Raw genomic sequence first — 21,467 nt, forward strand, 5'->3', positions numbered from 1 at the left:
CAAAGGGGCAGCATTCCAACTCATTGAATTGACCGGGGTATCTTAACATGGTCCTTAGAAAGTAAACATTTGAGCTACCAACCCTAATCGCATGGTAGGAACCTATGTCCACTTATTATTTTTCAATGGGAAATTGTTACGCACAGTCGTTCACAGATTCCGAGCTGTCTAAAGCTGATGAAAGGAATTATTTCTTTGGGAAAAATTAGGAACCGCTGCCTACGATTGGGCCAAATAAATTAGGGCATACACTTTAGAGCAATCAGACTTTAAAGTGATGACCTTAGACAAAATTCTTAAGTCTGAAAATTTCCTGGAAGAGGAAATGTGGTCGACTCCATGGAAGCATAAAGAGATTAGTGCTTTCCTCATTAAACAAGAAAGGGACCAGGTGCAGTACTAATCGAACATGTAGCAGTATATGTAAAATAATATGGTAATATTTGATTGATGCGCACGTGGTAATTTAAGACCTGCCTCTGGAACCAAGGTCAATGTCCTATTACACTAAGTCAGAATTTATGCAGTGTGTGGATAGGCAACATACTATGAATAACATCAGGAAATTTTATATACGTTTTAAAGAGTGGGTATACAGAATTATGGGGTGATTTTGTCCTTTAAGGAACAGCTTTCTGAGAGAAAGACGGGACAGTGTGAAGACAGAAGTCTGATGAAAAGAAGGATGAGGTCAGAATAAAAGGACCAGGAAGACCATGAAGGGGCAAAGAATAGAGCTTAGGAAGGATGAACTAGGAGACGTTGATATACAGTCCAGATGGGAAGGTGATGCAAATCAGTTGTGGACATTGCACTCTTTTCACCTCTTGTTATGATGATGAAATAAAATCCAAATTGGACACTCCTGCTAAATTCTACTTATATAATCTAACTTGAATTGGAATTACCATTTTAATTTGTTCTGATTAAATTTGTTATTTTCTTGTAAAAAGGGGGCTCATATTGCTTTATTTCTTCCCAGTATTCTTACTTAGTTTTCTGTTGAAATTTGATTCTTCTTTCACTCCTGCCTTGCTATAATATCGAGGGAGGTCACCCTCTAGATAACACCAACCAAATCCAATTAACCACCCCTCTTACTAAGAGGGTGACATTACAGTTCTTATGAACAGTAAGCTAAAGAATGCTTTTTGTTACCACTCTCATCAGCAGAATCACTTTGCATACAAAGTTATGTATTACTCCAAGTCAATGAGAAATAAAGTAGATCTAGATAAGTAGGAAAAGGGTATACTATAAGCAATTAAGGTTTGAAAATTGGAGAAAATAAAATCTTTTAATTTTTTCAAATTGATGCATGTTTGTTACGTTGCATACTTACTATGTAACAATAAGGAGGACATAAACTTCCTTAATAAGTTGGTGGCACACCACCAATATAATGTACAATCACATCTACCATTTTCCTCTGCTGAATCATTTTGCCTACTGTAATTTGCAATAAGACCAAGTTGTACAGGCTAAGCCAATGACCGATAAAGTCTCCTTTGATATTTAGCAACAATTTAAATTTGGAGCAAGGTTCATTGAGACTCTTAACAACCCAAGTAATAAAAGATCCCTGCATGAGGTTGACTGAAACTAGAAGAGTGGTGAGCAGTATGTTGATATATAAACCCCACGATGTAGATAAGTCTATTGTCCATAAAACAGGTACATAAAAAACATTGCATATGTAAAATGAATGGCCAACATGCATATCTTCTGAAAATGAGCATAAGTTTTACTGGGTTTCAAATCAGTCCACTAAAAACTGCAAGAGTACCTGCGTTCACAAAATTCTGTCATACATTACATTCATCTGCAAGTCAAAAATGGCAATAACTCTCACAAAAATCATGGAAGCACAAATATTTGACAATCTGTGTATCTTTACATGATGACCATAATACATGTATATAAGATGTTTCACACTGATTCATATAAAAAGGCAAAATAGGTTGTGTTCACAAGATTCTGTCGTACACTACATTCAACTGCAGTACAAAAAGGACAATAACTCTTGAAAAAATTGTGATACCAAAGTGATCTATTGATCTGCACTTATTTACATGATGACTACAACATGTACAAACTTTCATCGCAATTCAGTGAAAATTGTGAGACCAGTTGAGTTCACAAGATTCTGTCATACAATACATCAGGCTCAAAGTAAAAAAGGGCAGTAACTCTAATAAAATCACAGAAGCACAGTCATGGGCACCTGCAGCACTAAGGTCAAGGGGGTCACATGAACCCTTTGCAAATTATACTGCAAATATATATATATATATATATATATATATATATATATATATATATATATATATATATATATATATATATATATATATATAAAAATTTCGACAAGTTTAATCACGCAAATGAAGCTGAAAATAAGTCACAAGATTCTGTTCAAAAAGCTTAGTAAATAATAGCTTTAGTTTCAGACTGCTTACTATACTAACTCTCATGGCCATGACTGACTGACCCCCCTGCAAAATATTCTGACCCCATCCCCTACAAAAAATCATGTGGGCACCCATGAGCACAGTGACTGTCTATATGCATATCTTGTAATGATGACCATAACACTTCCCATGTTGGTGATCCACTGCAATCTGTAAGACTAACTGCAATTCTCTTAAAGATGAAAATAAACAGAACAATAACCCAAACAAAAATTTCATGACCAAAATGATTTGTCAGTATGTACATTTTATGTAATAATGATGCTATTTGCCAGTTTCATGACAATCCATCAAAATCAACAGTGCCAGTATCATGACAATCCATCAAAATCTACAGTGCCAGTGTCATGACAATCCATCAAAATCAACAGTGCCAGTGTCATGACAATCCATCAAAATCTACAGTGCCAGTGTCATGACAATCCATCAAAATCTACAGTGCCAGTGTCATGACAATCCATCAAAATCTACAGTGCCAGTTTCATGACAATCCATCAAAACTACAGTGCCAGTCTCATGACAATCCATCAAAATCTACAGTGCCAGTGTCATGACAATCCATCAAAATCTACAGTGCCAGTTTCACTAATGAGATTGAGTGACAGACTTTAGGATAGATGGACATGAGGATAATGTCAGCAAAAATCTATTATTGCCAAAATAACATTTAAGCAAGTAAAATTATAACTGTTGAAGTCTTCAAAATTTCATTGGATGACAAAGGAATAAAACCTGTCATGCCGTTAAAGATTTAATAATACAGCAATGTGTATCTGAAATATCACTCAGTAGTGATATAATATGGCATGCTGTCACCTCCAGTATCACAACTAGCATTACAAACAGGACATGAAATCCAGCTCTAATTATGTAATTCTATCAATTTATTGGTGTTTTGCAAGTATATCAAGCTTGGAGATTACATTGTATTTTCATTTGTAAATGATTGCACAAAACATTTGCCATTTTCTTCACTAGTATTATTGAGACCTGACTTACTCTTTTTAAAACAGACACATATAAATTACCTGTATATTACTGGCACACAAAAAATTATATTGATCTCATTAAATTAATGGCTATATGTAATATTTGCCAATTGTATCTAGATTTCACTAGAAATTTGCAAAAATACCATTTAGACCTTCAATTGAAAGAAGCAAAATTATATATATGTGATTATATGCTTTGCAGAAATATGTCGGCAATCAAACTATTGCTTCCTCCCCTGACTGTCAAGAACTGTATATTGACAATCAAACTATTGATTCATCCCCTGACTGTCAAAAGCTGTATAATGACTCTCAAACTTTTGCTCATCCTCTGACTGTCACGAACTGTATATTGACAATCAAACTACTGCTCTATCCCCTGACTGTCAAGAACTGTATATTGGCAATCAAACTACTGCTTCATCCCCTGACTGTCAAGAACTGTATATTGACAATCAAACTATTACTTCATCCCCTGACTGTCAAGAACTGTATATTGACAATCAAACTAATGCTTCATTCCCTGACTGTCAAGGTAGACTGGCAATCAAACTATTGCTTTATCCCCAACTTCCCAAAAGAGACAGCAATTCAGAACAGTTTTTAATATAAACTTTGAAAGAAATATACTTTATTAAATTCAGAAGCAAGAAACAAATAGGAGTTGCCCTACCTGAACTTCATCCTCTTCCAGCTGAGTTTGCTGCCCTTCTTCAATCCTGTGGTCATTTTCTATCATTCTAGAAACTGTCATGTATGTTCTTGTCTTTCTTTCCTTTCCTCTAAATCCTTCATCCAATGAATCTTTTAATTTCCATTATATTTCACAGTACTTATTCAGGTACCAATAAACTTAAAATCCATTAGTAACCATGAAATCAACCACATTTGAAAATAGTTTGTAAGTTTGAAACAAATTTAAACTGTCTCTTCTCCAGTAGAAAAGCTTTGATGTGATCATTAATTGGTGTCTGAATAACTGTTCAATAATTATCAAATAAATCCAAAATGTGTGATTCAGTCTTACCTTGTTATTGATTCTATTTATATGCTTTACCAGTTTTCCTAATTAAATTATCCTGAAACAGTTGAAATAAGTAAATTAATATTTTGCAATATTATCAATACAGGTCTCTTTTAAATCCATAGAACTGCAAAGAACAGTTTCATATAATAGTCACTGATATTATCCAACTGAACTGTAGGAGCCAATAAAAGATTCATCAGTAAGCCAGAATATGCTGAAACACAGTCAGCTGGCAGCAAGTGAAACAGTTTGATCAATTGGTTGTACTTGTGCTTTTCAAGATGGGATGACATAAGGTGATATTAAACTAACAACATTGTCTACACAGCAACACATGTCATTCATCTCTATCCAACTCTTTTCCAAGATTTAGTCCAAGAGTAAGACTTTCAGGAACAGAAAATCATTACTCAATCAGTTGCAGGCACCTATTACCGATATCCCCTAATATGGGTACACAACAATATTTAGGAAATAACTATTATATTCTAGTGCTTGATAAATACTTTAAAACAAATAATTTTTATTGTCCTTGAGTAGTGAAAAAGTATGCAAAAAGTTATGGTTGATTAATGATAAACCAGCACTGTTAGAGGTACACTCAAATACTAAATGGGTATCATTTACAATTTTAATCAGTATATTCTAATAAAAGTATTTTTTTTTCTACAAGACTGAGGTGGCCAAGGGGTCTAAAGCACTTGCTTTACTAATCTGTCAGTGTGGGTTCAAGTCTATGGCTCAACCAATGTGAGTAGCATGCCAATAGCTTTCTGTGGGTAGGTTGTTCTTACCGGGGTTTTCCCGGGTTCTTCCTCCAACAGTTATACTAGCCACCATGTATAGCCTATCTTGTGCTGAGAAATGGTGTTAAACCCCAAACAATAACAGGAACAAATTTGATTGAACAATAATAAGTCTGATTCATGTTCAATTACCATATATACTCACTTATAATTCAAGTTCAACTAGGAGCTTCATAGACCTAGATCTGCCATTGCATCAAGCACCAGCAGATCTGGGTCTATGCAACATGTTTGTAGTAATCAGTAGAACTAACACATACCATGATCTTCCAGCACATTATGTGATAACAGATCAGAGTCTCTCTTATTTGCAGTTGGACTTGACTTATAAGTGAATATAGATGGTTCCAGCCAAAGTGTGACCAAGTGATATTAGATCATCATTCAATAAGCATGCCTACAATTGATTCTCCTCTGATCACATATTGTAGTAAATCTGCATCTATAATCCATGATAAATAGCTCTATCTGAAAGTTATTGACCAATCCAGATGCATTAAAAGTGTTTTTTTCCATTTGTTTCTATTATGGAACATCCGATGGTAAGTCCAGATACTTAATGTGTAATGAAATCATCAGTTTTATCACAAAGTTCCTATCAGTTACCTTGTTATCAACATATAGAAAGACATGCTTCAGGAATGATCATATTGACAAACCATAGTTTTGGGCAGAAACATAAACTGGTCTAATTAGCAATTATGGTTTTGAATTACCACAAACAGCTGTGCACATTTTGTTAATGGCAGATGAAGGCAAATCTGTCCAGAAAATTAATGAAAATATTTTTCATTTTAAATTAATTTCAAGGGCCTATGATACTGTCTGCTTTGCTTGCACAACCTTTTGGTTATAAAACATAATTCTCTTTGTATATAAAAATTAAATGAACCAAAATCTATCAAAATACATAAAATATTGATGCAATTACTCCAAAATAAACATCAAAAAAGTTTTTTGCTGACAGAATTGAAGTCAAATTACAAACATAGTTGCTAAACCTCCACAAGTGACAAAAACTGTAATTTACTTTCAGTAACCTAAAGTAATGATTTTTAAACATAAATGCAACAAATTAACATTTTACTAAATGAATGATTTTAATTAAGATTTTGAACTTTGTTTGGTCCTTATATTGTCCTTTGCTGATTCCAAGCTTTTGATTGGCCGTCCTGATTTTGTTAACACCTTACTGTTCATATTTAAATAAAATCTTGTTTTTAATCTTAAATAAATAATAATTTCCATACAGAGAAATACAGCAAAATAAATAAACCTGAATAATAAATGCATGTCAAAAAGTTTCTGGTACAAACAGGAGCCAAAACATTACATTAGTTAATATTATTTAGGAACAAATTTTTAAAAAAATTATCCTCAAAAGCTATAAATTCATTTGTTTCCATGTTCATTATTTTTACTAGTTTTGCAACACCGTAGTTTTAATGGTACTGAAAATGTGGGGTATTACATACCTCTGACAGAAATGACTAAGATATATTTGCATTGGTTTGATTAGTGATTTGAAACAGACAAAATTAATCCAGATTTTTTTTTATCTGATGAATTAAAAGCAAATTAACAGTGAGTATGGAAATAAGAAAATACCTATATTCCTTACTTACTCCACTTAGGCTCTGCCTTTCAATTAAAAAAGTTCCTTCAAATGCATTAAAGCCAACTCGGAATTGTAATATATAACCAAGGATATATTTATACTTACTATTCCTTTTAGATAGCAATAAAACAACTGATATACCAGCAACATGTTGAGCTCAGGCTAACAATTCCTAATTTTCTCCAGCTGATAAACAAGTGAAACTGTTAGTATTTCAATAGCAGAGACTCCTGTGCTTTATACCAAAAAGATAAGGCAGCAACTGTTCCATTAAGCCCTAGTGCTCAATTTCTCACTGAAATATCTTGATTTGACAACAAAACTTATCTTTTCCAATTATACTCACAGGTGGAACACTTAATACAGTTGGAATAAAGAGCAGGCATGATTTGTGTCAAAAACTAGATCTTGCATAATTCATTAGCTATGTGAAATTTAAGCTGCTATTTTTAAACAGTCTATTCAATTCAATGCAGTTTTGTTAAATAGGTAATTAGCAGGTAACAATTATACTAAAGTCTGCCTTTTCTTTATCCCTAGTCCTACCCTGGACTGCAAAATAATACTGGTATATACTGATATAGATCTTTCATTTGCATATTATTTCATTGAACCCTTCATACCCCAAGGCACCCAACATGACCAGGCATAGCACCTGTGACTGGTCAATAATTCCATCTTCAATACAGTAATAACAACCAATAGCATGCCACAGAGAGAGACAGACAGACAGGCAGAGAGACATGAGATGACAGTGGGTGAGAGAGAAAGCGTGTGGGTGAGGGGTGGTGAATAACCTTTGGACATTTTATTATAATTATTATTATTATTATTATTACTAAATAATCTGTTTTAGAACCTTAATAGGTTTTATAAAATACATGTAGCAAGAAAGAAATAGATAAACAAGCTTAAAAAAATATGATATATGTGTTCCTCTTAACCAAGAAATGTAGATATAGTCTCGACAGGCTGTTGCAACATTATATCATTGGTACTGTGAACATTATTAAAATCTCCTGTAACGTGTACACCTAACCATTATTAAAATCTCCTGTAATGTGTACACCTAACCATTATTAAAATCTCCTGTAACGTGTACACCTAACCATTATTAAAATCTCCTGTAATGTGTACACCTTACCATTATTAAAATCTCCTGTAACGTGTACACCTAACCATTATTAAAATTCCCTGGAACATGTACAACTAACCATTATTAAAATCTCCTGTAATGTGTACACCTAACCATTATTAAAATCTCCTGTAATGTGTACAACTAACCATTATTAAAATCTCCTGTAATGTGTACACCTAACCATTATTAAAATCTCCTGTAACGTGTACACCTAACCATTATTAAAATCTCCTGTAACGTGTATACCTAACCATTATCAAAATCTCCTGTAATGTGTACACCTAACCATTATTAAAATCTCCTGTAACGAGTACACCTAACCATTATTAAAATCCCCTAGAACATGTACACCTAACCATTATTAAAGTCTCCTGTAACGTGTACACCTAACCATTATTAAAATCTCCTGTAATGTGTACACCTAACTATTATTAAAATCTCCTGTAATGTGGACACCTAACCATTATTAAAATTCCCTGGAACATGTACAACTAACCATTATTAAAATCCCCTGGAACATGTACAACTAACCATTATTAAAATCTCCTGTAACGTGTACACATAACCGTTATTAAAATACGCTGGAACGTTACACCTAACCATTATTAAAATTCCCTGTAATGTGTACACATAACCGTTATTAAAATTCCCTGCAACGTGTACAACTAACCATTATTAAAATACGCTAGAATGTGTACACCTAACCATTATTAAAATATGCTGGAATGTGTACACCTAACCATTATTAAAATCCCCTGGAACATGTACACCTAACCATTATGAAGACTTGGGTACTTCTGGGTTACTTGGTGCAAGTGTGGTTTTCTTTTTCTTCCTTACTTCAGAGATTTACTTATAGTTATGCATGAGAGAGAGAGAGAGAGAGAGAGAGAGAGAGAGAGAGAGAGAGAGAGAGAGAAGAGAGAGATATCAAAGGGAAAGATGAGAAGATTTTGATTAAAATGTGAACCATGTTCAAATCATTTAGAAAACAATGCTTATTATTATTGTTCTGAATTGGTTTCAAAAGAAAACTGACAAATGTTTTCTTTTTAATTATAAAAATAAAAGAACATTCTAGTACCAACAGATCTTGTAGAGATATTTTTTCTCCATTTTTTTTTACATCTGCAACTGGAATAAACCAACAATGCCAGTATTGTATGACCCATACATGGCTTTTAATTAGCAGTATATTTGCATATTTTATGCACACAAATCAGGCATCAATACATTCAAATAAGGCCAAAAATTAACTGCATGCATTTAATAAAGATAATAATAATAATGAGGACTTTGTATAGCGCCTTATCTTTAGAAGCTCTAAGCGCTTTACAACATTAGACAACACCTATAACATAAAAAACATATAATGATTTGATTACAAAAAACAAACACCATGAAATTAGAAAACATAAACAACATTCTGAAAATATTTAAGGTAGGAAACATTATTAGGTCTTTAAATTTGTTCTTGCAGTTGAAATAAGTGAATTTTAAGAGCACCCCTGAATGGGATCACTGTGTCTTTGTGTCTAAGTTCAGTGGGCAATTCATTCCACATTGCTGAGCCCTGGTATGCAAAAGAACGCTGTCCATATGACTTTGTTTTCATAATGGGAATAATGAGTATATGATTCTCAGAAGAGGAGCATAAGTATCTTGCTGGTGAGTACACCTGGGTAGGTTGGATAGATATGTAGGACTGGAGTCTGTCAGTAAAACGTAGCACACAGAACAAATTTTGTGTTTGATTCTGGATCAAATGGATAGCCAGTGTAGGGCACATAGAAGAGGGGAGGTGTGCTCTGATCGTGGTACTCTAAGTATGATCCGAGCAGATGTGTTTTGAACTTTTTGAAGTTTCTGGAGTAGATATTGAGATGAACCAGACAGAACTGAGTTACAATAGTCCAGTCTTGAAAGTACTAATGAACACACAAGTATTTTAGTGGCATCAACTGAAAGATATTTGCAAATGGAGCTGATGCGTCTCAGCTCAAGATATGCAGCCTTGCATATGTTCATGACATGTTGGTGCAATGTGAGAGTACTGTCCTGAGTAACACCTAGGTTTCGTACTGACTGTGCAATTTAATGTTGGTGCTGCTGATATTTATTGTTTGAGGTAAAGGATGTGAATGAAAAAGTCTTTGTGTTGTGATCAGAATGCAGAGGTGATCTGATGCAAGTTTGTGGGATACCACGGAGGACCGTAGACTGTTATCATCAGGTCTATGAAGAATCCAGTCTAAAATGTGACCATGTTTATGGGTGGGTTGGTTAAATGACTGTTTGAGATTGAAAACATTAATGAAATCTAGGAGTTTTGATGTGTTTGGGTTTTTGGGACAGTCAAAGTTAAAGTTGAAATCTCCAAGAATAATCAGGTTGCCACCTATTGAATTTCCATACTCCAGGAGATTTGGAAACTGCTCCAAAAAGAGAGATTCATTCAGCTTGTTTTTTCTACTAGGAGGAGGATGGTATAGGCAGAAAAAATGGACTGACCTTTGTTCCAGTGTGAGTGTGATTTGGACTAGTTCAAACGATATGTGGTAGAAACTGAAAGTTGTGGTGTGGTTAAGACGTTTGATCATAGAGTTCTTTGTGATGATGCTGCAGTTCCACCTCCACGAGAATTGCAGGGAATGACTCAATGGAGTGACTGGTGGGTGTTAGATTTGTGCACATGGGTTCATCACCTGATGTTTTTAGCCATGTTTCTGTCATGTTTTAGTCGAAAGGTGTCAGCATATTGCTCCTGGCCCATAAGCACTTCCATGTTTTAGTCCAAAGGTATCAGCATATTGCTTCTGGCCCATAAGCAATTCCATGTTTTAGTCCAAAGGTGTCAGCATATTACTCTTGGCCCATAAGCAATTCCATGTTTTAGTCCAAAGATGTCAGCACATTACTGCTGGCCCATAAGCAATTCCATGTTTTAGTCCAAAGGTGTCAGCATAATTCTTCTGGCCCATAAGCAATTCCATGTTTTAGTCCAAAGGTATCAGCATATTGCTTCTGGCCCATAAGCAATTACATGTTTAAGTCCAAAGGTGTCAGCATATTGCTCCTGGCCCATAAGCAATTCCATGTTTTAGTCCAAAAGTGTCAGCACATTGCTCCTCGCCCATAAGCAATTCCATGTTTTAGTCCAAAGGTGTCAGCATATTCCTCCTGGCCCATAAGCAATTCCATGTTTTAGTCCAAAGGTGTCAGCACATTACTCCTGGCCCATAAGCAATTCCATGTTTTATGATGGCATATTCAATTAATATAAACTGTGCTACTGGTTCAAATTCCAGATGTTCCATGAAGTTTAGAAATAATGGTAGTTAATCCTTGTGAAAACCCTCACTAAAATACAACCCTATAATCAAATACACTAATTAGTACTGGTTACTAAGCCATGTGACATATTCAAAAGGGTCTGATTGAGGTCTTGATCAAGATTCAGTCTGGTTTTTTGATTATTATAAATTACCCAATGTAATTTAAAAAAAAATACAATCAGCTTCTACAAGGGGTGTAAAATACCCAGTATATTAAATCTGCATACAAAGGGCCATAAAAAAAACATCTAATAAGTAGTGTCACGCTATATTCGGGTACTTTACAAGTAAGATTATGCAATAATGGTCATGTATAATGCAGAGACAAATTATGATAGGTGTTATATATAATTAATTTGCATGGTTTGTTAGTTTCTTCTCCATGACTACATGTTATGTATATCTGTATTTTGTACCTGACCTTGTCCAAAATCAAGTTCATGTTGTACCTGATCAGTAACTTTTATTTTGGTAAAGAAATAATAATAATTAATATTTCCTTCTGAATGTGGGTTAAATATTAGAATCCTTTTAAATAAAAGTAAACATATTTATTTGGATCTGGGACTTGGACACAGGTATTCCCTATTTCTTATGTTAGGTGTTTAGGCTCAAATAAACAGTAACACAAGAAAGAGTGAAAACAACAAGCTTTGAAAAATTTAACAAATTATTTATTTCCCTGGCAAATTACTGTGAAAATTAAAAAAATAGAACTTATGGTTTCAAGAATCAAATCCAAAAATAATCCAAGAAATATCCACGAATAAAATCTTAGAAGTCCTAATATTGAAATGTTCTAATGATTTCAAGTTTGAGACCTGACAAAGAATCCAAGATGGAAGGCAATGATGTAGGTGTATCCAGTTCCATGTAGAAACACATTAAATAATCCTCTGGTTTTGGAACTCAAAATATATTTTTTTAGAAATGTCTTTCTTCAAGAATTCTGTATCAGCACAAAAATATTTCCAGAGAAATTAATTAATCTTTTAGAATCTGAAAACTTAAAATAAAACTAAAAAACTCAAAACTGGTCACAACAGAAGAAAACAACTTGTCATCAAGTGTTTAAAAACCCAAACTCCCAGATCTCTCTCTAAACATCACTATTAATACTAAGTAATGAACAGTTTTGGAAATGCCTAATTTTAAATAGAAGATCACGTGATCATGTTTACATATAAAAATCACATAGCCCCTGTATGTCCTTGATAAGAACCAATCATTTTACTCCAAGAATAAAAGTTGTTATTTGACCCTCAATCAAGGCCAGGAACTAAGTCAAAAATAGAAACAGTGTTTCTATTATTAGGTATTAATGGAAAGATTCAGGTCAAACTGAATTTTCTGAAAAATATCTTATTCCTAGTAAATAAAATTACATTACATTGACATGTAAAGAAAAAAAATATTCCCAAACCCACAAACAATCAAGTCAAATCAAACACAAATTAAATCAAATATAAATTAAATCAAATTTATGTAACACATGGAATAACCTGTTGTACCTGATGTTTACCACATTCTTTATTATAATTTCAGTAACAATTTGTTCTTGTGAACAACACAGAATGTTCTAGAATGGAAAATTCCACTACATAGACATAGTATTTTCAGAAAATGCTAATTGTGGCATTGGTCAGGTAGAGGGGTTTATAATCTTGTTTATTAGAAAAATTATTCATTCCTGCGATAACATCTGAAGCAGAAATCATTTGTCTTGTTGTGTTCAGGTTTCATTTTGGGTGTAATTATTTATTCAAATTATTATTCACTGGAAATACAAAGTACTCATCTACCGGAATTATAAGAAGCATTAATATGGAATTGTCATGAATTCAAACAAGGTCATCTTGGATTATATTATTGTGATTCATCAAAAGACTATTAGCACGTCTCTACATCACAGGCTACTAAAGGCACATCAACACATTGAGTGTTGTATCTTGTTTGGAATACCACAAGGATTTAAATAGCACTTTATTCATTAGGACTGGCGATTTAACTTTTTTAATTATTTGGGATTTAGTTTGCAATGCTGCAAGTTCTCTTTAAATTTACACTTTGTGTTGTAGGGAAATAAATGATGTTTGAATTTTACAAACTTCTTGGTTCTTGCTCTTTTATTTTACTTAGTTTAAGACCCAAAATGTTGTAACACAGGTTAGATTTTATGTGAAATCCCATTATAGGTCATTTATGGCTAACAGCTAAAAGAAAGTGAAACAAGGAGCATTTTTAAATTAATATTACCTCTGAATACATGTACATTGGGATCCACAGCTATACCCATGTTATATCAGGGACAGTGTTATAATGATGTGCTTTATAATATATATATATATATATATATATATATATATATATATATATATATATATATATATATATATATATATATATATATATATATATATATATATATATATATATATATATATATATATATATATATATATATATATATATATATATATATATATATATATATATATATATATATATGTATGTGTGTGTGTGTGTGTGTGTGTGTGTGTGTGTGTGTGTGTGTGTGTTTTACATAAGGAACTGTGTTATACTAAGGTGCTTCAAGATCCATATCTAGATACCTTTCTTATATCAGGAACTTTGTTCTGCAAAGGTGCTTTATAATGAGATCCATACCAATACCTGTTTTTTTAATCAGTGTCTGTGCTATATTTAGATGCTTTTTAATAGAATCCATAGCTATATATGCGTTATATCAGGGACTGTGCTATACTGAGATCTTTTATAATTAGATCCATACCAATACCTGTGTTATATCAGGGACTGTGCTATACTGAGATCTTTTATAATGAGATCCATACCAATACCTGTGCTATATCAGGGTCTATGCTATACTTAGATGCTTTATAATGAGATCCATACCAATACATGTGTTATATCAGGGACTATGCTATATTCAGATGCTTTATAATGGAATCCATAGCTAGACATGTGCTATATCTGGGACCATGTTAAACTAAGGAACTTTATAATGGAATCCTTTGATATACATGTGTTATATCAAGGAAGTTGTTATACTGAGGTGCTTTATATGAGGATCAATAGATTTACCTGTGTTCTATCTGCTCCTTGTTATTCAAAAGTGCTTTCTAAATGGGATCCAAAGCTATGCTACTAAGCTACTATGGTGCTTTTTAATGGGATTTATAGCTAAATCTGTGTTATATCAGGGACCATGTTATACTATGGTACTTTATAACAGGATTCATAGCTATACCTGTGTTATATCAGGGACCATATTAAACTGCAGTGCTTTATTATGGGATTCATATCAGGGACCATCTTATACAGTGGTGCTTTATAATGGGATTCATTACTATATCAGTGTTATATCAGAGACCATTTTATACTGTGGTGTTTTTAATGTGATCATCAAGGAGGCTTATTGTTCATGTGTGTTATTCCCTGTGGTATCAGTAACTCAGCAAGTATGTTCTTATTCCTTTATTTCCTAGTACACAACTATGTATCTAACAATGAAAGATAACACCTCCATCTTCAACATTAAAAGGGATCTTAACTCTTTCAATCTTTAAATAATATTGTTTCAGTCCTATGATCCTACCATCTCATTTCAGATCACGGCCCCATTAGCTTCATAATTAGTTTGGGTCTGGGGCACCATGACTACCATTAGTTTCATAATTAGCTTGTGTCTGGGGCACCATGACTACCATTAGCTTCATAATTAGCTTGGGTCTGGGGCACCATGACTACCATTAGCTTCATAATTTGATGTGGTCTTGGGCACCATGACTACCATTAGCTTCATAATTAGCTTGGGTCTGGGGCACCATGACTACCATTAGCTTCATAATTTGATGTGGTCTTGGGCACCATGACTACCATTAGCTTCATAATTAGCTTGGGTCTGGGGCACCATGACTACCATTAGCTTCATAACTGGCTTGGGTTTGGGGCACCATGACTACCATTAGCTTCATAATTATCTGTGGTCTGGGGCACCATGACTACCATTAGCTTCATAATTTGATGTGGTCTTGGGCACCATGACTACCATTAGCTTCATAATTAGCTTGGGTCTGGGGCACCATGATAAATCCCCCCACCCCAAACACACACAGATTGAACAAATGACTTCCCTCAGTCAATGTACATGTAAAAGTACCTCATGTTGGTTTTTGTTTTTGTTTTTATTCATATAAATTTCTGTGTAAACTCTGGACAATAGGACTAAACATTACAGTATGCAAATGAGCACAAAAGATCATTGAAATCATTAACAGGATGCCTAAATGCTCAGTCAGTTACAATAATAGATGTACAAGATTTGCTAATTAAAATAAAATTAAGCACAAACCATTAGTCAAAGCTGTTTTGCAACACAAACCTATAATTCATCTGCTGAGAATTGTAATGAAAGTTCACCAAAGGTCAGAAGGTCAGTTACATTTCGTGGCTCATCAACAGTTATTCTCCTGAGATTCTTTAATCTAATCAGTTATACCTTGGCTATTTGAATGGCATTTTTTCCACAGGTCAGTATTTGCAAACATATCTGGATTTTCATTCAATGACCTATAAGCAGAGTGATAAATTGCAGAAATGATAAACAAGTGATGTTAAAGAAGTAGTTAAACAAGTAATGGCATAACAAAAATGCATAACAGAAAAATATATGTTCATATGGAACCATATACTCAGGCAAGTTCTGATTTAATTCCATATGTGAATAGATTAAATTCACTTTAACCACTATTTATTTATGCTAGTACAGTAAAACCTGTTTGAAAGACCACTGCTACATAAAACCACCTGTCTTGAAAGACCATATTCTCCATGCACAGGTTTATTGATTATATAGTGGTATGATCTCTTAAGAGAGACCACCTGTCATGAGAGATCATAATTTTTTGGCGGAAGGGGTGGTCTTTCAAGAGAGGTTCTACTGTACCACATTTGTGGCAATTGTATTTTTCTACAAAGACCTGTATGAGCTGAAACAGAACCTTTTCTGGGTATATACAGGCTGTGTCCTTTGCACCATTTTGTACTAGACAAAATACCATTAAATATGTATTCATAGGGTAAGTGTTTCCATGATTTCTGGATCTTCACTGTTAAGTTTAATTTCAGTATCACTGTCATTGTGAATTTTACTGACTCTTGGTGTCTCTGGAAACAATACAGGATCTGGCAGAAAGACATCTGGGTCTATAACAAGTTTTATTTGATTTGTGTGTTCTGAATTTATTTAGTCTGTTTATTTTCACAACTCTTAATATGATAGTTTACCTGTGATGTTTCACAATTATTTTATGTAAACATTTTGTAGAGAAACCAGGCTTACTGGTTGGTAAATACACCCAACATTTGCTGAATTCAGCTTCTTTCACATTTTGGCCATTGAAAAATCTCTATTTTTGTCAAGATAATTCAATATATAATGTTTAACTTGAATAAATGTTTCTTGGAATTTTTGGGGGATATCTGTCTCATAATTATCTATCTCTGAAAATGTTTGTGCTGGCTCTGACAATGCCATGTTGATAGGCAGATGAGCATCAGGAACACATAAAAAAAATGAGTTTCTTGTTTTGACTCCTAAATTTTTTTTGCCATTGTCTGATAGAAGGCACTGGCTGGTCCCATGGCAACACACAATATATACTGAACTAAAATCTTGTGTTTGAATCAGCATTCTTCATGGCAAATAATTCTATATACTTCATCCAATAGTCTGTGAAAACAACAATATATTTGTTGCCCTGAATACTCAGTGTTAATGGACCTAAGCCATCAATGGCAACATGGTCAAAGGGTGTCTCTAGGGTATTGGGAGCAATGGTGCTGGCATCCTGCCCTTGGAAGTTTTATTGCTGGCATGGTCTGTACAGGATTGTATCCAAAATTCTATGTCCTTAATTATACCAACCCATTAGAACATATTTGTACCCAAAATTCTGTCCTTAATTATACCAACCCATTAGAACCTATTTGTACCCAAAATGATATGTCCTTAATTATACCAACCCATTAGAACCTATTTGTACCCAAATTTCTATGTTCTTAATTATACCAACCCATTATAACCTATCTTGCACCTTTTGATATGTTTTACTGAATCTAAGATATCCAGCAGTTATGTCATCATGACACCAGTGCATTGCTTCATGAATCACCAACTATTTTCTTACATGTGTCCACCTTCTCTTTGACCCTTGTGATGATGTGTGATATACCATTTATCAGTTTGTGATCAGCAGTCATGACTATCAACTTGTGGACCTGTATTGTATTCTCAGGTAAAATACTGTCACAAAAGAAACTTATAATCAGTTTTAAATTTGGATCCTTCTCCTTTATTTTACACTGTATCTAGCTGTAAGTTAGGTTGAATGTCCTGTAATTTGTTCATTTGTACTTCATGTTCTCTGTTGTCTCCATTCTAATCCTCACCTCACCATGTTCTGCACAACTAATCCCATCTGTATTTCCATGAAGTTTTCCAGCCCTACACTCAAATGTCAGGTTTTATTCCTGAAGGGACAGGAACCATCTGGTTAGCCTGCAACCAAGATTTTTCATTCCAATAAATCATTTTAATGGGCACTGATCTGTGACTACAGATTTTTATATATAAATATTATCCAAAGTTTCTAACCCACGCACTACAAAAAGTGTTTCTCTTTCAATTACACAGAAATTCTCTCACTTTTCTTTAACTGTCTGTCTGCTAGCATATGCTATTGTCTTCCAATACTATTTTATTCTTTTGGACCAAATCAACTCCTACAGCAAACTCAGAACTGTCCCAATATAGGGTGAATGGTCTGAAGAAGTCTGGAATTGTGGTCAGCTTGCCTGTTAGAATGTTAAAGACTATATCAGTTCACAATCATGATTACATTTGCAGGTTTTATTCAAAAGCCAAGTCAGTAGTTGTATAATATTTGTGAACACTTACACAAATTTGCAGTAATATGAGACAAGACCCAAAAAGGCATGTAAGGTTCATTGATTTACAGGTATTGGAAATTCCATCATTGCCTTAATTTTGTTATCAGAAACTTAAACGCATCATTAGTTACAACATGTTTGAGAAACTGGACTTTTTGTTCAAGGATGAAATTTGACCAGATTTAATTTGAGATTTGCCTTTCTTTGTCTCTTAAAATCTTCCTGTACATGAACCATGGAGGAACAGATGATAATGTCATCACCGTATACCAGAACAAATTTCCACTGAACTTCTGCTAGTAGAAAATCCATAAGTTGTTGAAATTAGATCCCAGATCATTGTACAGTCCAAATCCATTGTTATACTCATAGGAGCCTTTCAAGCCCTTTTCCTCTTCTTGTCTTGCCTAGTGGTTAGAGCGTCCGCCTCAGATGCAGGAGGTCGTGGGTTCAATCCCTGGCCAAGTCATACCAAAGACTTACAAAAATGGTACTAACAGCTGCTTCGCTTGGCGCTCAGCATTAAGAGGTTAGTGTTAGGACTGGTCGGCCCAGTGTCAGGATAATGTGACTGGGTGGGACATCATGCTACATGTCTGCGGCATGATGCCCCAGTGCGAAACATCACTATAAACTGCCACATTGCAGACATCATAGCGATATGACTGGAAAATTGTTAAAGCTACGTTAAAAAAAAAAAAAAAATCCAAATCCAAATCTTCTTGTCTTTGTATATGATGGTATCCAGACAAGCAATCTAAATGAGTAAAGTACTTATAGTTGCTGAATGCTTGTAGCATTTCTTCTGTTTTTTGGGAGGGGATATAAATCCTTCTTGCACAAAGAAATGTAGATAGTCCATCACAAAATGTTATTTTCCATCTGGTTTCTTGACTAGTATGACAGGACTTGCCCAAAGACTGGATGAAGGTCATATTACATCCCTATTTATTAAATGTTGCACCTGATTTCTAACTTTCTCTACTTGGAAGAAAGAAAGCTTGTATGGCATCTGTTATTTGGTGGACTACCCCTTGTGACTATCCCATGTTCTGCCATGTCTTTCCTAGATCCTTATCAGATTTTGCAAAAAACATTACTGTAAAGACGTTTGTGTTTTGACTTGTTGTTCAGCAGAATATTTGTTCCAGTTAGTATCAAAGTCTTGGTTCAACATTAATAATGTTTTCATCAAATTGTGGCTGTTCTGATTCATTTTCCACATATTTTCTGCTATTTCCTCAAATGAGTGCTCTTATAGAGTTTCACCAATTTCAGACTGGAGTTAATAAAGTCACTGATCTTAGTTACACCTCTAGCTGTATATTCTTCTTGTTCCTTTATTGGCTATTACACAGGACCAGACTGGTGGACTTATGGTTTGAGCATGCAGCTCAGATGTGGGAGGTCACAGGTTCAAACCCCAGCTGAGTCATACAAAAGACTTATAAAAGTGGTATTAACAGCTGCCTCACTTGGCACTCAGCATTAGGCTAGTGTTAGGACTGATTAGCCAGGTGTCATGATAATGTGACTGGGTGGGACTTGATGCCACGTATCTGTGACATGATGCCCTAGTGCTAGACAACTCTATAAACTGTGGCACTGCAGACATCATAGCAATATGACTAAAAATTTTAATTAAAAAAATCTAAATCATACACATGCATGCATGCACACATGTACACACACACACACACACACACACACACACACACACACACACACACACACTCACACACACACACACACACACACACTCTCACACACTCACTCTCTCTCTCTCACACACACACACACACACACACACACACACACAAATACACACACAAATATATATAAACATTTCTACAAGTACCAAAAAAAAAAACAGTTATTAGGATAGTTTATCAAATTGTTGATTGATGGCTAATTGCATTGTAAGAGATGTAAGCTGTATGGAACTGTAAAAATAAATATCTACATTTTCTTGGTATCCAACTTTAAAAAAAGTAAGATCTGACAAATTGTCATTTCAAGCTAATTAGATTCAAACATAATCTCTAGATCCAGACCAATAAATCCAGAGAAAAAAAAAATCAATGGCTTTAACTCATATACAATTCTTTTGTTATTAACTGAGTTACATTATTTATCTACATTGTAGACAAGAAAACATATTCAATATTTAGTAAAAATACAATGTGTATATGTGTACTTCAGTTCACCATTTGTTATTTATATTTATTTGTAATTTGAGCCTGGGATCTAGAATGCCAAAGAGAGATTCCTGAATCTTCAAAACCAATAAGATAAAAAAATTAAAACTACTAGAAAACAAATTACAGTTAGTAAGAATAGTACCATAAGCAGCACATTATACACCCACCATGTCAAGTCATTTTGCAGAAAACAGTTTTAGCCACCTTCACCTTTGACTTATTGACTCCTAAATTGACAGATGCCTTCCTTGTCTCCAATGCCAACCATCCACAAATGTTGGTTATGGACTGTGGCATAGGACACAGTTATTTTTGTGGAAACTGTTTTCCTTCTTAGATTCTCTCTGACATGGACCTTTGACCTTTTAACCCCGCAGCAATATGTGTCTTCCTTAACTCAAGTGCAAGCCATCTACAAATTGTAGTCAAGGCTAGTGATAAAGAACTTTAAATATTGTGGAAATAATTTCTTTTTCACTCTTCTTTCACTACTGTGGCCTTGACCTTTACCTTTCAATCACATAATCAGCAGGTGTCTTCTTTGTGTCAAGTGCAAGCCATCTACAAATTTTAGTCAAGGCATGTGATAACAAACTTTAAATATTGTGGAAATAATTTGTCTTTTTCACACTTTTTTCACTCCTGCAACCTTAACCTTGCACCTTTTGACCCAAAATTAATAGGCATATTTGATATCGTAGATAAAAGCCTGTACAAAGCTTGGTAAAAGTAGATGATAAATAACTTAATATGTCATGTGGAAATCATTTTTTCTATATGGAATCAGTTTGACATTGACCTTTTCACCTTTTGACCACAAAATCAAAAGGTATCTTTCTTATCTAAAAAATGTGAACCATTTGCAAAATATAGTCAGGGCATCTGTTACACCTGTAAAGTTATTGTA

General features: G+C 34.1%; 1 protein-coding gene across 3 annotated transcripts in view; it reads right to left on the reverse strand.

Annotated features, from left to right (window-relative positions):
* The window catches only part of LOC149787657 (soluble guanylate cyclase 89Db-like), a 351,631-nt gene that overhangs the window by 126,447 nt on the left and 203,717 nt on the right, over positions 1-21,467 (reverse strand). The window contains exon 1 of one of the 3 annotated variants that reach the window (XM_089973847.1): positions 4,137-4,675. The exons of the other annotated variants lie outside the window; for them this stretch is intronic. Within the exon in view, the coding sequence (XP_089829973.1) occupies positions 4,137-4,217 (81 nt within the window). The 5' untranslated portion in view covers positions 4,218-4,675. Of the gene's footprint in view, positions 1-4,136; positions 4,676-21,467 lie in introns of those variants that run through there. 3 annotated transcript variants of the gene reach the window in all.

The sequence above is a fragment of the Sinohyriopsis cumingii genome, chromosome 11 (assembly GCF_028554795.1).
Source record: "Sinohyriopsis cumingii isolate HCF-2022 chromosome 11, ASM2855479v2, whole genome shotgun sequence".
Classification (NCBI taxonomy): domain Eukaryota; kingdom Metazoa; phylum Mollusca; class Bivalvia; order Unionida; family Unionidae; genus Sinohyriopsis; species Sinohyriopsis cumingii.